At 40.9% G+C, this 15521-nt stretch overlaps 1 protein-coding gene across 1 annotated transcript in view; it reads left to right on the forward strand.

Annotated features, from left to right (window-relative positions):
- Positions 1-3953, forward strand: part of Slc24a3 (solute carrier family 24 member 3) — a 544045-nt gene extending 540092 nt beyond the window's left edge. Inside the window, exon 17 of the mRNA XM_046434889.2 lies at positions 2003-3953. Within this exon, the coding sequence (XP_046290845.2) occupies positions 2003-2152 (150 nt within the window). The 3' untranslated portion in view covers positions 2153-3953. The remainder of the gene's footprint in view (positions 1-2002) is intronic.
- The last annotated feature ends 11568 nt before the right edge of the window (positions 3954-15521 follow it).

Genomic DNA, 15521 nt, shown 5'->3' on the forward strand with positions numbered 1-15521 from the left:
GGATAAGGCGTTTCAAAGTGGGGGGAGTGATCAACTGTGTCCAGTGAGCCCTGAGCCCAGCCATTAGCATTAGAATTGCAAAGCCATGGATGTTCTTGATGAGGGTGGTTTTGTGGCATGATGGGCAGAGGGTTAGTGGAATAAGCTAACAGAAAATGGGAGAAGTAGGAGACAGCTGGTATTTGAAACTCTTTCAGATAATCTGTGAGATAAATTGTAAAGGACAGAGGAATGGGAATTTTTTAAGTGTTGCTTTTTAATATGAGAGAGAGAACAGCATCTTTGTACGCCAACTGGCATAATCTGGGGGTGAGATATGGAAATGTAGATAAAAGAGAGGGGAGTTGTTTAAACCACATTCTTAAGCAGTATGAGAGAGGGATCTGATGCCCACATGGAGTTGGCCACGGACAGTGGGTCTCCACTAATGGGAGAGAGGTGGGGAGGCCTGTGTGTGATGAGAATCTATGAAATGGAAATGAGGGTGAAAAGGGAGCATTGAAGGCTTCAGGAGAGAGCAAAGTTGAAAAAAGAAATCAACGAGGGAGTAGGGAAGGACAGGATGCTTGCTTTGAAACATTAATGAACCACCTGAGGTTAGTGTTCTCAAATTTAAAGTGAGGCCATTCAAAATAACTGGGCATTGTTCCCCAGCCCTGGTGGTCAGCTGTGAGGTTGGAGCACGGCTTAGATGAAAACATGGCTTGAACCAAAGGGCTTTGGCTTAGCTAAGCCAGGACAGAGAGGCCAGGAATCCAGGTGGGTGCTCTGAAGTGATTCTAGCAATTGCCAGTAGAATAAAAGCAGGGTAAGGAGGGGAGGGAAGGATCAAGATAGGCAAAGCCCAGTGAAATTATGATGGTAACAATAGGTTGTGGGGGCATGCAGAGTTGAGGGAGTTGGGGTACCACATGGAAATAACCTGGAAAGGAAATTGCAGTCAATATAACACAGATGTTTCTGCTCTTGATAATATAGCAAGGTCAAGGCCACAGCCTAGTACAGTAGAACTTTCTCAAATGAAATGGCCCGGACCTGTTCTGGATAGTAGTTTCTGATTCTATGTGAATATTGAGCACTCGAACCAACTGAGGAGTTTGCATTTTTATCTCATTTCACTTAATTTTAAATGGGTGTGGAGGTGGTGACTGGCTGATGCAAGACAGAGGTCAAAGACTTGAGAGAAAGACCAAAACAGAGAAAAATGGTAGTGTGACCATGAGCTGAGACATAAAACTCCTACAAATGGAGTGGCCAGGGTTGCATGGTCGACTGCAATCAAGGAGGGACAGGGAGACACAGAAGACTTGAGATTCCAAGCTTAGTGTTTTGAGGAAGGAGAGGAGGAAAATGGTTTGGAAGCAGAAATAAAGCCCCCAGTGACAATGTCCTCACCTCCAGGAGCAGCAATGAGAGGAGATTTGTGCACATCAGAGGAACTGCTGGGCAATGCCACCCTGAGAGGCCTGCAGGGATGGTGTTCCCTAGCGCAAGCCAAGGCCTGTTTGGACAGCACAGTGGAGGGCCACACAGGAGATGCTACACAAGTGCCCTATAGCCAAGCTGTATCCCTACCAATAGTTCTTTTTGTTTGTTTGTTTGTTTTCCTTCTTTGTTCTGTGTGGGGGGTGGGGAGTGGGTACTGGGAATTGAACCCAAGAGAACTTGACCACTGAGCAACATCCCTAGCCCTTTTTGTTTTAAGACAGAGTCTTGCTAAGTTGCCCAGGCTGGCCTCAAACTTGTGATCTTCCTGCCTTAACCTCTTGAGTAGCTGGGATTACAGGTGTGCACCACCATGCCCAGCTCATTTTTCCTTTTTAAATTACTTTCCCCACTGCCCCAACTGGTCTGTATTTCTTCTTTTCTTGACTCTGACATTCCCTATCCCCCACCATCTAAAGGGATAGACTTTGCAGGCTCAGAGAGACTCAGCACCCTATCCAAGGCCCACCACCCATAACCCTTCCCAGTGCCCTCTGACCCATTCTCTCTGTTGCAGGTGTTTGGGGTTCACCTGAACAAGTGGCAGCTGGATAAGAAGCTGGGGTGCGGCTGTCTCTTCCTGTATGGCGTGTTCCTGTGCTTCTCCATCATGACGGAGTTCAACGTGTTCACCTTCGTGAACTTACCCATGTGCGGGGACCACTGATCCTCTGGCCACCTACAGAGGCCCAGATCCTTCTTTTCTGTGCAATACGAGACCTGGCCGCATCCCCCAAGTCATGCGGGCCCTCAAGGGCCGCGGCGTCCATCTCTCCTGTGCTGTCCACAGGCCTCCATTCCTGTCCTGGTGGCCCAGGCTCTCCCCGCCACATCCTTCACTCCCCCACCTCCTTGCTCCTTCGTCCCACCTGGCCCCCTCTCACCTGCCAACTGGCCCCTCCCTGCCTCTTCCATCTGAAGACATCTACCATCCACGTGAATTTTCAAGCTCCATTTTTGAACCGTGACTGAGATTCTAGAACAAAACTGGCTGCTAACTGGCCCAAGCCAGGCACAACTTATTTACAATCCCTCTTCCTTTTTTAAGTTATTTGATGGAAGACTACCCTAATTTATGACCTAAGACTGTTGAAGAAATAGAGGAGAGGGTCCATTGACGAGGAATGTCTGGGATTGTGTTTTGTTTGGAGGTAATTCCTAGGTTACTGGGCTTGAGGGTTTTTTTTTTATTTGGGGGGTGGCTCCCCTTTGATTACTTTTCTTCCAGAGATGGAGGACATCCCTTGCGTCTTCTTTCACTAGGCCTGGATAGTTGATGATCCACAAGTTGTACTGCTGTGTCTTCTGGGAGTGAATCCCAGGCACAATGAAGTATGCATGGATTTAGTGCTTAGTCGAGGAGCGGCTGGGTAAGGCCACAGAGAACAGATGTATGACATTTTCTGCCCAAGGATGCTTCGCTAAGTCCTGTGGGCTTCACCTGGGGGCTGGGGGTGCAAGGTATTGCAGGAAAAAAACTGCTTCCCACATGTTCACTGAGACCATCTATTTCTCACTAGGTTCTTTCTAGTTTTACAAGCAATAGTTCTAGCCTGCCTGAGGCCTTTGACACAGGGGCCCTGGTTACACTGTCCATCTGCAAGGCACCAGGCAGTCAACGACAGAAGCGTCCCCAACATGTGAGTCCTTGAGATGTGCTCTTGTTGCTGGGTTATTTGGGGTGACAGGGAATGACACAGAGGCCACCACTGCTTTCCATGCAGGAGTTACAGACACTGGTTTCTTGGAAAATGGAGAGAAGCGCATTTTGCACAGACCTCGTCAATTAAGTCCCAATTTGCCACTTGGTATCGAGTACACTGGACCCTGACGGCTGGCTCTTGGGCAAACGTCCTTTCTCATGGAATGCCACCGCCAAGTTGGCCTGACTCCACCCCTCCCATCTTGGAGGGATGGCCAGGGAAGGAGAAAGCAGAGAGACCTGACACCTTGGAAACCACAGAATGTGTTAAATGCAGACTCGCTCAAGGGCATAAGTTATTGTGAACGTTTCTTTGCCAATCACTGCTCAACAGCCCTGCTAGATTTTGTATGATGCTGAATTATTATGCAGACCAATTCCACCAAGTTGAGACACACCCATGCTTGTTACACTAGTATTTATTGAAACTGTGGATTCTTGCCCGTGCTGTCCCTTGTATTTACTTTAAGCACTGATCACTTATCCATTCATTCGGTATGGTTTTCCCAGTTCCTTGTGCACATTCTGGTATGAATTGTAAAAAAATAACCTGCTACAAATTGGTTGATTGTTTTCTGTCTGCGGTGCAAACCCAGGGCAGCCTTAGCTGCGGGCACACCTGCCCAACCGAGGAACAGGAGGGGAAATCACTCATTTGGGCTCTCAGAGCTAAGACACACTTATTGATTCTGTTGCACATTTTGCACTGGTTTATGGCGATTGTTTTCTTGGACGGATAGTGTAAAATAAACTTCTCTGTTCTGTATCCTTCTTCAAGCAAAGCGCATTCCTTTCTCCTCTGGAATGTTGTCCCTTTTCTGATGAGGAGAATGCACCGCACGGAAAGCAAAATGACTGCAATCATTGCATGGCAGGGATTTGCACTTCTGCTGATCCTGAGTTGGTATATTCTGGGTTTAGAAGGCTGCTATATGTCTGTCAGATTGCAAGAATAAAGTGGCAAGTCATGCATCCTCTCCAAATACTGAAGGAAGTTTGGACCTGTGGTCCTGTCATCAAATTCTGGAACTCCACCTGTCATAGAATCCATGTGACATTATGTTAGGAATTCCTCCTTCAAGTGGACAGGAGAAGAAGAGCATCACAGTCCTGAAGTTGGTGCTTGGCTGTGGTCTAGTTCCCCATCCTCTCTGACTTGATAAGCTTTTAATCATGAAAAGTAAGACATCCTCCAAAGATGATTCCTTAAAAGAGACACTAATACATAGTTATAAAAAGCCACTTTTGAGGGAAGGGTTACTGGGGATTAAACCCAGGAATGCTCTAGCACTGAGGTCTTCTTTTAATTTTAAGAAGGCCCTGCCAGGGCCCTTCTTTTAATTTTTGTTTTTATTTTGAGATCAGGTCACACCAAGTAGCTGAGGACCTCACTAAATTGCTGAGGCTGGCCTCAAACTTGTGATCCTCCTGCCCTCAACCTTCCGAGTTGCTAGGATTACAGGCATGCACCACTGGGCCAGACTTAAGACATTTTCTGATCCTGCAAGACTCTAAAAAGAGTAATTACCAAGATCCAAAATTGGTACACAAGGCACATTTTCACCTGAAATAAACACAATTTATTTGCAGGAATCAGAAAGTTACTAATTCACAACGCCAACTTTATTTAACTGTTTAAAAATATTTTTTCCTGGCGGAGAGGTAATTGTAGGTCCTTGGCTTTGTCTTGAGTATTTACATCTTAGAAAGTTTTACTACAATATTTGCGTATTTTACAAATACCCTAACCCTAACTCAGGATAGTGTAAAATAAACTTCTCTGTTCTGTATCATTACACTGATCGGTGCTTACAAAGCATTAGATAATTTCATGTGTAAACATTTTGCTATATCTTAAGCAAAGACTGCAATCAGAAGCTTTATGTAAAAAAAAAATACATTTTCTATGAAATTTTTAGAAATTGTTATTCAGTTCTCCAAAGTGAAAATTGTGGAATGAGACAGTGTGCTTATCTTCATCCACAAGAATTGCTGGTTTAAGAACTAAGAGTGTTTCCTTTCTGAAGTGAGAACTTAGCCTGTATCTGTCTAGATCCCAGCCATGCACAAAAACGCCTTGAATTATTGATTGAGAACGTGGTTTTCAGGGTGCTGACAGCCCATTAATGTGGAATTGCTGGTGTTACCATATCCCTTGCTTCTGCTAGAAGCTGAGAAGAGTTGAGATGTGTTTAATGAAAGAACTTTTTTTCCATATCCCCAATTTGATAATGTCCCTAAAGAGACCCCCTTTAGTCAGGGGTGAGGGTTGTTAGGTTTCCCTACACCTTTTGCTTCAAACTTTAAAGACATAAATTGGATTTGGAGCTAGGTGTATACTAAACAGTAAATTTGAATTCATTTTAAACACTCAGACTTCAAGGAAAAGCCTAAATAAAGGTTTAAAGGGGAATGGGAAGTGATAGCAATGTAAAGTTCAGATAGTTTTCAGTTGTGCTGTAAAGTCAAGAACAACGTCCAGTTACAACTCTAGTCAAATATGGCCTTGGAACTTTACCTTATTATTCATGCAAATGTTCAGATTGTTGGCAAAAAAGTAAAAGTGGGAAATTGGTCATAATGAATTTATTTCTCTCAAGTTTTATCTTCCCTTTTCAAAATGAGATAATTATCCCATTATTATAGAATACTCATTTCATGATTCTGACCCATTTCAGCCAACTATTTTCAAATAGATGGGACATTTCCATATTGGATTTTGGTATAAGACTCATATTAATTAGTGTCTTATAAGACTCATATTAATTAGTGATCTCTGCTGTGGTTGCTCAATGTACAACAAACACATACCATCTCTCTGATACCAAAACTATATGAAAACAGTCCAGTGGACATTTAAAAATTTCTCAAATCTGCCTATTATCAAACAACTGCAGGAATGGAATGGATTCAACAATTATTTTCTAATAAATAAAAAGTTATGCATTCATTGTTTCATCATCCAGAGATGTAGGCACTTCTGAGATTCTGAGAGTCAAGAGCTGAGGACTGAAAATGGGAGTTCTGTAGTAAGTAGAAGATAAATTGTGCCATGCCCCAAGACTGATCCCACGTTGAACTTTTTGCTTAGTTTCAGCACACAGGGCAGAGTAATAAAACTCCACCAACATTTTTTAAACAAGCCACTGTTGCACTTGAGGTATTTATTTCTGTAATAAATTGCACCCAGTAGTCTCATTAATTTAAGAAGTTCTTACTAAACCTCTACTTAATAAACATTCTTGCCAAGTTGTAGAGATTTTTAGACACAGTGATTATTCACAGTTAATGCTCCTTTAGTTTGGGTCTTTGTTTTTGTTACAGGTAGGAAAGAAGGGAAGATTTAAGATTGCAATTTTGGCATGTATGTCATTTAAGGAATTTTTTTTTACTTGAATTAATTTGCATAGGCATATGTACCTATTGCTTAAGTTTCTTCTTTACATAGCTTCCAACTTACCCTACTTATCAAAAGCTGAATTTGGTAATGTATTTTTGGTTGGTTAGTATAATAAATTCAATAACTGATTCCAGAAAACTGCACACAAAACTTGGAATGAAATGTGATGAGGAGTTCTAGAATCCTTTTGGTTGCTTTTTGGCTACTTCAGAGCATGCTTATGGGTCATTGCTGAAAACAGATGCTTTTGCGTATGAAGGTGATTTCAGTGTAAAACTAATATTTCTTTTAGTTCAGAAAAAAAATGAACTCCATTCTGTTTCGTATCTTTCTCTTTGAGATGTCGGCTATTTCATCTCCTTCCCATGATTGAGGATGATCCTTTTTTTTTTCCAGATGCAACATACTAAACCTGTACTCTTCAATCATCTCTCTAACCACCAATGGGTTGAACCAAAATGTCTATTGCTTTGTTCTTAGGAGAATGTCTTTGATTATAGATTTCTGATATATCAATTCCACCATCTAAAATTTTGTTATCATAGCAGGTGGAATTGTTCAGCTGCTTAAATATTCTGTACCTTTTCTCAATTTCATCTATGAAAACAAATCTGTTTGCCTGTATTTATCTATCTTCTTGTCTTAATCTGCATTTTCAACCTGTTGTAGGCTTCAGAATTGCTTAGAGGCTTCTTAAGATTCAGATTTCTGGGTCCTGCCCCTGAGTTGCTGACTCAGAAAAGACTGAAGGATGAGCACAAAATATATGTATTTCTTACCAACTCAAAGATACTAATAATTCTGGATCTTTGAGAATTACTGATATAAATAATTTTGCCCACTAAGCCATGTTTTTCCTACATTAACCTCCACCAATATTCGTTCGCAGATTGTGAAACACACATACACACACACACACACTCAAACGTATAATTTATTGGGTTGTTTTGTTTTCATTTTGTTTTTCTGGTGGTGTGGAGACTAAACCCAGGGCCTCATGCATTGCTAAGCAAGTACTTTACCCTAAGCCACACCCCTAGCCCAATGTACAATTTCATTCTTTCAAAATTATTTTTTTCTTCTGTCTCCACAAAGATCTATGAACGGCTAAAAGCAGAAAAATAAATATATCCATTTCTTTATAATTTACATTTTCTATCATCCTGCAGTCTTTCTGCTTCCAAATAGAATAAACTTCCAAATTAAAATCAAACAGATCAAAGAACATGGTTTAAGATAAACCTGCAAGAAAGCCAAAACTCTGAGTGAAGCATTCATTACACAGACATGGGGCCAAGAAACCACCAATTTAATTCAAGTTGAAAAGGAGTTAATGTAAATGGCAAGAGAAACTAATAGTGAATATAGAAGAATTTTTTTTGCAAATGAGCCTATATTTGCACATTAAAATCATGGATCTCTATCTCTAACTTCCTAATCTAAATGTGTTATTTTGATGCAAATCAATCCAACAATATGTCATGGCTTGGGAAATAAATAAATGCTTTGCACCAGAATGGGCCTCCAAGTACTTTGAATAATCACATGTGCCCCATTGTGATATTACCTAAGAAACTAGAAGAGCGCACCCAACCACACATCTTCCCGGGGTTCAGAAATCTTCATGCACAAACCAAGGCCACGGGTCAGCCCCCAAGTGTAAAATGATTGAAACAGGCATGTCCTTGCCTATGGCCAGACTGTAACTCACGCATGAGCTCTTGACTAACCCATAAAAACTCAGGATACACTGCACTCCAGAATGACCTGATAAAAACCCCAATTTTATAAAGCCCACTAAATATTTTGCTCTGAGTCCATGAAGTGGGCTTGAATGTTGGTACACATAACCCAGAATGGACAAGGAGGAAGTTTGGAGCCTTCCACTCCTAAAATAGAACATTTGATGTTTGGGCCGTCAGCCCAAAGGCAAGGATGAGCACCATATCACTCTAAAAACCTCGGTGGTCTAAGGAACCTACCTTCCTAAAGGTGGCATCTCCAATCAAGAGATGTGTCCCATGGTAGCACTGTTAATTGAGACCCACTCATGTCATCACACAATGGTTTTAAGGCACTCCTTCCTATTTCTAAGGCCCTCTTTATACTTCTAGGCCAAAAGTTAATCTGTCAACTAATTTTTTCACTAATAACACTTCTTGGCAGAGAAACCAGGAAGTTTGGAGAAACAGAATGCTGAGATCCATGCTGTTTTGGCAAACTTGGCTTCACTGGGAACAAAAGAACTGAAAAGAACAATTAGAGGAGGAAACGTTTATTTGGGGAGTTTCCAAGATTCAGTCCATCATGGACCACATAGCTCTGGACCCAAGGTGAGGCTGAACATTATGGTTGGAAGGATATGGCAGAGTAAAGCAACTCAGGACATGACAGCCAGGAAGCAGAAAGAGAGCTCTGCTCACAGGGTTAAAATACCAACCCCAAAGGCACACCCTTAGCAACCTGCTTTCTCCAGCCACACCTTACTTGCCTACAGTTACCACCCAGTTAATCCATGTTAGTAGATTAATCTACTTATTAGGTTATACCTTTTGTAATATAATCATTCTACTTCTGAAAATTCTTGCACTGTCTTACATGTGAGCTTTTGGGGGACACCTCACATCTAAGCCATAACACATGCCAAGAAATACACTCATATGTTATAAATGAAGCAAATCAATTACTCAGAGATATTGGTACCTAATGTGCCTTGGATGAATATGGTAACAGAACTATTTATGCTATTTTCAAAGGGAACCTAATAGAATTCCAAATTTCAACTCTGCTTATTTGCTTAGGAAAGGAATAATGTCCCCTTAGTAATTTAACATGGGTTGACTGGCTATGCAGAAAGTTTTATAATTTATACATGTAAAGTCTGACCTAAGACAGCCTTTGAGGGTGAGTGGTAAGCATTCCCCTGGCCTTCATGAGGGAAATCCAAATCATGTATTATTTTTTTTTCTGAGAGTTAACTGCTTGTGAGCCCTCATCCAGGAAGCAAAGAGGTCCCTGATGCTTCTGAGTTCCTCCTGCTTCACATTGCTTCATACTAGTCTCTGCCCTGACAATTCCTACATGCGCCTTTCATATGTCACAGACAGTGTGACTTGACTTCTCTCTTCTGCTGGCCTGGAATTGATAAAGGGGATGTTTTCAAGAGTTGTCATGAAGAGGACTCACACTATCAAGAGACCCCAAAACAGGGAGGGCTGGATTTATTTTGGCTCACCCAGGTTCTATAATGCATGGAATAAAAAAAGAGGGGGGGGGTGGACATTCCTACTCCAACTTTCAAACTCTCAATAAAAATGCAATAGCCATAATATTATCCTTCTTCTTAAGCAAATAATAATTCAGAGGAGTCAGCAGGCTCTGGAGTCAAGGATGGGAATCCTGAACTGTCCTCTCATTCTCCATGTGAATGCATCAGACCACATGATCAATGAGGTCCCTGCAAGCTCAAACATTCTATCAATTTAGACAAGAAAAAAGGTGATTTCCCTCCAGAAGTTAAGAATGTTGTAAAGATAGTGAGACTTGTATGAATTTTGATATGAAGCTCACAAGTTACTCTGTATATTTCCCTTCAGCTTCATCTGAACTTCATCTTTATTTTTATTGTTTTTTTTTTTTAATGTACATCATTTGGAAATCATCTGTATGGGGAAAAAAAAAGTTTGGTCTCATTCCCGTGTCATTATCCAGGAAGAATTTTCAGATTTTCTAAGGACTAAATACACTCATACTAAAGGAGATGTAAGGTATATGCTTGTTGCCTGGCAACAGCTATGGATAAGTTCATCCTTTCTAATATCATACGTGTGTGTGCTGGACCTCTGAAAAAAGTGAAGTCTCCAAAGGGTGCCATCTTATGGGAGATGGAAAGCTCCAGAAGAGGCAGAGACTTCTGCAGCTAAAGGAATCCACAGGAGACAAGCCAATGATGGGTGGCTCTCAGCCAACGATGTGCTTCGTAAGCTTCCAGTAGACTCATGGCTTGGAGAAGAAGCCAGGCACCATCACGAGCTTCACAAGCCACTCTAACACATACAGAAGTTCAAGAACACCTCATGTTGTTTACTTCCCTTGAGTATGAAGGGAAGCATGGAAGTCAGTTTAGGGACCAAGAGTATTTTTTAATAGTTATAATACGTACAGTAGGCAAAACAATGCAATCCTTTGGGCTACAGGTTACTTACTTTCTAATCATCCTCTGTGTGTCTTAGGGTCACCAGAAGGTCTGTGTTGCTTTCCTTTGTTTATGCTTTAGAGTCACTATCTGGTGTAACACAATGATAAAGTCAGTTACCATAACAAGCAAAAAAAATGGCTAATGTTGTAAATATATTTTTTTTAATAACAGTGGTGGTCTTGAGATTGGGGGAGTAGCTAGTTATCTATTCACCCATAGCATCCTTTCTTTCTAGCCAATGTCAGCCTTGGGGATAAAATGACAGTGTTTTGTTCAACTCTTACTTAATTGGAAAATTTTCCCCCAAAGAAAATCAGAGTCATAGATGGTAAAATCTGCACAGTGTATTAGTAAATGATCACGTGGTGGTTTCCCAATTCAACCTTAGCTCAACATAGACCATCAAACATGCTTGAGATGGTAAACAGCAGTGAGGGATTCATTGAACTAACCACAAATATCATGTGTGGAAATCATCGTGACCAAGGATCCCTTGGCATTTCTCAGGCTTCATTTTTAATCGATATTAAGTTATAAACAGATATAACATTAAATGGACCAAGTTCCCAGTGTGTTTCCATCCTGCCAGGAGAAAAATGTCTATGGTAGCAGATGGCCAACTGCTCAAAATAAAAGGACATAGTGATTCCAAACAAAATAGAAGCCTTTTCAGAGTGTATCAGGTATACATGGATCTGTGATTCTGCTCAGATACTCATGTTTACATCATCCATCATTTGCATAATGTCATTGCTGCACAAATGCTAATTCAGCAGAAATACTTAAGTTTTCTTTGTTGTAATTAGTGTTTGTATTAGTTCATATTTCATTACTATAACAAAACACCGGAGGCAGGCTAACTTTACAGGGAGATAGACAGAGACATTAATTTTGCCTGGTGGTACCAGAGATGCAAGTTTAAGGACTTCCATTTGGTTAGGGCATTCTTGCTAGCAGAGTCCCAAAACAAGAGATCACACAGTGAGAGATAGGGAGTATTCATATATCTGTCTCTTTGTCTGGTCTCTCTCCCTCTTCTGATGAAGCCACCAGGATTCAATTATTGGGGCTCCACCCAAAGACCTTAATCACTTGCCAATGCCCCACCTCTACGTACCAGACCTAGATAAAGTTTCTGCCCTCTTAATACCAGAATAAGTTCAGGTAGTAAATCACAGTAGTTCTGTTTCTAAACAGTTCTTTCTACATTACCTCCCCATTTCTCTGTATGTAGTTTTGCAAGGTAGAAGTCAGGAAACTTTGTTTTTCTGTTTTTATTAAACATATTTTCTGAATTTATGCATGTAGCATACAGAATTCAAAATCCCACAACCAACTCGATTGCTTCCCCCACATCCAGGTAATCACTTGGTAAGAATAATACAATTAAAGATAACAGCAGTACTGATGGGTGTAAGAAATGTGTTGATATAAAAACATTTTAGTTTTCCGTCTTGACCTCTACGAATGAAGGAGATTTCCAATTTGTAGCCCTTGAAGCTAAGAAATATCAAAAGGTCTCTGTTTACTTTTGAGGGCTGCCAAATTTCTCTTCTTACATGAGAAATCTGCAGTGTGGATGCCAGTTATTTAGTCCCTGCCAGAATATTAAAATATTTAAAGCTTTTGGTCTTGACTCTCAGATTCTTCATCTGAAAAAAAAAAAAACTATGAGGAGACTAAAGCAGCCTTCTGCTGGCTGTTCATAGAGTTCCCTGGAGGGTTGTATATTTCTTTTCCTTTTTTATTTTTAATCAACACAGACTATTTGTAGATATTTATGGTATACAGCACAATAATTCAATACATGTATCCAATGTGTAATGCATTTCAAGTTCCTCAAATATCTATCATTTCTCTGTGCTGGGAACTTTCAGGTCATAGAAAAAAGGGAGTAGAATAGTGATCAGTAAAGACTAGGAAGAGTAGAGGGGAGGAATGATAGAGACTAGTGTGTGTGCCAAATTCACTTAGCTGGGATGTAGCTGCGGGGTGGAGCTCTTGCCTAGCATTTATGAGACCCCCAAGTTCAACTTCAGCAAAAAAAAAAAAAAAATCAGTTAGATAATAGAGTAGTCTATTTTGATGAGAACAGAAAACAGTTTCCTAACCCTCTCTGCTCTATGGGTCAAGGTAAATCAGGGTACTTCTTTCAGACCTAAAGCAGTGATTCTTCACTCCAGTCCCAAGTTAGAATCACCTAGAGTGCATTTAGGAGCAATAATGTCCAACTACCCTACCTACCAACAATTTGGATTCTGATTATCCAGTTGCTTGATATACCAGGACCTTGGATTTTATTTAAGCCCTCCACCCCCAGGAATTTCTAACACCTATCCTTGGTTCAGAACCACTGACTTCAGGAAGTATAATCAGATCACTTGGAATATTTTTCTTTGCCCAGATTCCAAAAGGATTGCCATGAGTCCTGCACCTCTGTTACACAGCGTGGGAAGGCCTTGACCTTCAGCTTTGATGTAGGGTGGCGGGTAGATAGAGAGAGAGAATTTTTGGAATTGTTATAGTTCAGCATTGTCCAGTAGGACTTCCTGCATTGTCCAGCAGGAATGGAATGTTCTATATCTGTGCTGTCTAATATAGTAGTTATTAGGCACATGGGACTGTCAAGTACTGGAAATGTGGCTCGTGCAAATGAAATAAAGTGTTGATCTTGTTTCTCACTAATTAATTTAAATTTGCATGTAAAGAGCCACAGCTGATTAGTGACTACAACATTGGGCAGAGCAAGTAGACAGTATTTCAAGGGGCCCATTTGGCCAATAAAGATCACAGATTCTTCCAGAGTGTGGAGAAGCTACCACTTCTGCCTTAGACCAAGGTTATGAGGCTGCCCTGAAATAGAAGGACTGCCCAAGAGCATTGGTTCTCAAAGGGTGGTCCCGGGCAGCAATGGCTGCAGTGACTCTTGAGAACTAGTTAGAAACATAGTATTGTAGGTCCCACCTGGTCCTTCTGCCTCCGAACCTGCACTTTAACAAGACCCCCCAGTGTTTTGCACAAACATTTCAAGTCTCAGAAGTGCTGCCAGTAGCTGTCTATTCTGCTTTACAGAACACAAATAGCCATCAGCAGAGTCTTTTTCCATGGGGTTTCTCTGCATTGTCCAGTATCAGAGCAGGTTGCCAGAATTGCCAAAGTGGACCCGCAGTTATAGACAGCAGCACATTTGGAACTGGGAATGGATCAGTGAAATGCAAAAGGCAAAATAGACACATTTCAGTTCCAGTAAGCTTTCATTTTGATAGAGACAAAGGAGGAGATGTATACAATTCAACTGAAAGGCCAAGATCTAACTCAAGGTGGATCTCACCTGATTTTCAAATTCACCCCACTCACTTCTTAAGACATGGACGCACATCAGATATGGGGTCAGATATCCTGCTAATGTTAGAAATCCCTGAGTTGTACTAATAAGCACAATGGGCCTGACCCGTTTCCATGAGGACTTGGGGACAGATGCTATGTTTTTCTTTCTGAAGTTCAGCAAGGCTTTGCCTCACTTTAAAGAAAAGAGATTTCTCCTTTAAGACTCTGGAAAAAAAAATTTACCTGGAAAGTTAACATAGTTAACAAAAATGGGCAGAAAATAGAGCAAGGAACAGAATGATTTTATGTAACAACAATTTTTGGAAGATGTTTGAGGACAGATCCCACCAGAGGACATTTAGGCTATTAATTGTGATATGATAATTGGGACCCAGCAGAATAGCAAGCAACTCTCAAAGCCAGAAACAAACACAGTCAGGAAATAGAGGAGCAGATGACTTGACCCACAGGCACAGCGACTGGGTAATTTCTATGCTCAGGGGAGTAGTAATTGTCATCTGCTGTGTGGGCATCACCAAGTGCAATCATGTGAGTGAGAATGGAAATCCGTTCTCTGCAGCTTGTGAATTGAATTTAATCACAGCTCTCTGCATGCTCCATTCTGAATCTTAAACCCAGGCAGTCTCTGAATTTTCCTCTAGATTAAGTTTTCCTTTCCTAGGGACTTCCTGCTGTCCTTACTGCACCCCAACTCTCCCTTCCCTATTTTGCACCCCCAAGTCAAATATAAAGCAAAACAAGTGGGTAGTGGTGTTCATTGCCTCTTTCACTTCTGCTGGGTCTGCCATTACAGAATTACATTTGCAAAAAGTACAAGATGAAAACAAATGAGGTATATTATTCTGGCACTTTTATTTCCTACGTCTCACATAGAATACCAAGCAGTGAGGAGTTTTGGTGTGTGGTCTCTTCTCAGGATTAACAAGGACCTGGCACAAGAAAATACACTCTTGGTGCTTTTCTAAACAACCTCTTTTAGTCCACCACCAGAACAAGAAGACAAATTTAAAAATCCAAAATTGTTTCAAGTATAGTATTCCAAATCTTTCCAAAATGACTCTTGCACAAAAATAGAATATGTGTAGGTTTAAGATTTATGAATTCATTAATGCGGGAGCCAGGTAGATGGTAAAAGTGGTTTCAAAAGCAATCTGAAGATCTGGGGATTTATAGGTATCTACAAAGACTGTCAACAAAAGAATGCTAGATATGAGACTGATAAATGAGCTCCCGTGTATCCAAACTCACAGGATATTATCATCTTTATTGCCTGGCAGAAATCAATTGCCCCTCTCCAACAAGACCCACAAATTAGCATATAACTTTGTGATGTCTAGATCTTTAATAACAAATAGTGAGTGACAGGTATGTTCCCCTCATTCACACAC

Source organism: Marmota monax, unplaced genomic scaffold, assembly GCF_021218885.2.
Source record: "Marmota monax isolate L192 unplaced genomic scaffold, Marmota_monax_Labrador192_F-V1.1 WCK01_AAM20220418_F8-fsc00005, whole genome shotgun sequence".
Classification (NCBI taxonomy): domain Eukaryota; kingdom Metazoa; phylum Chordata; class Mammalia; order Rodentia; family Sciuridae; genus Marmota; species Marmota monax.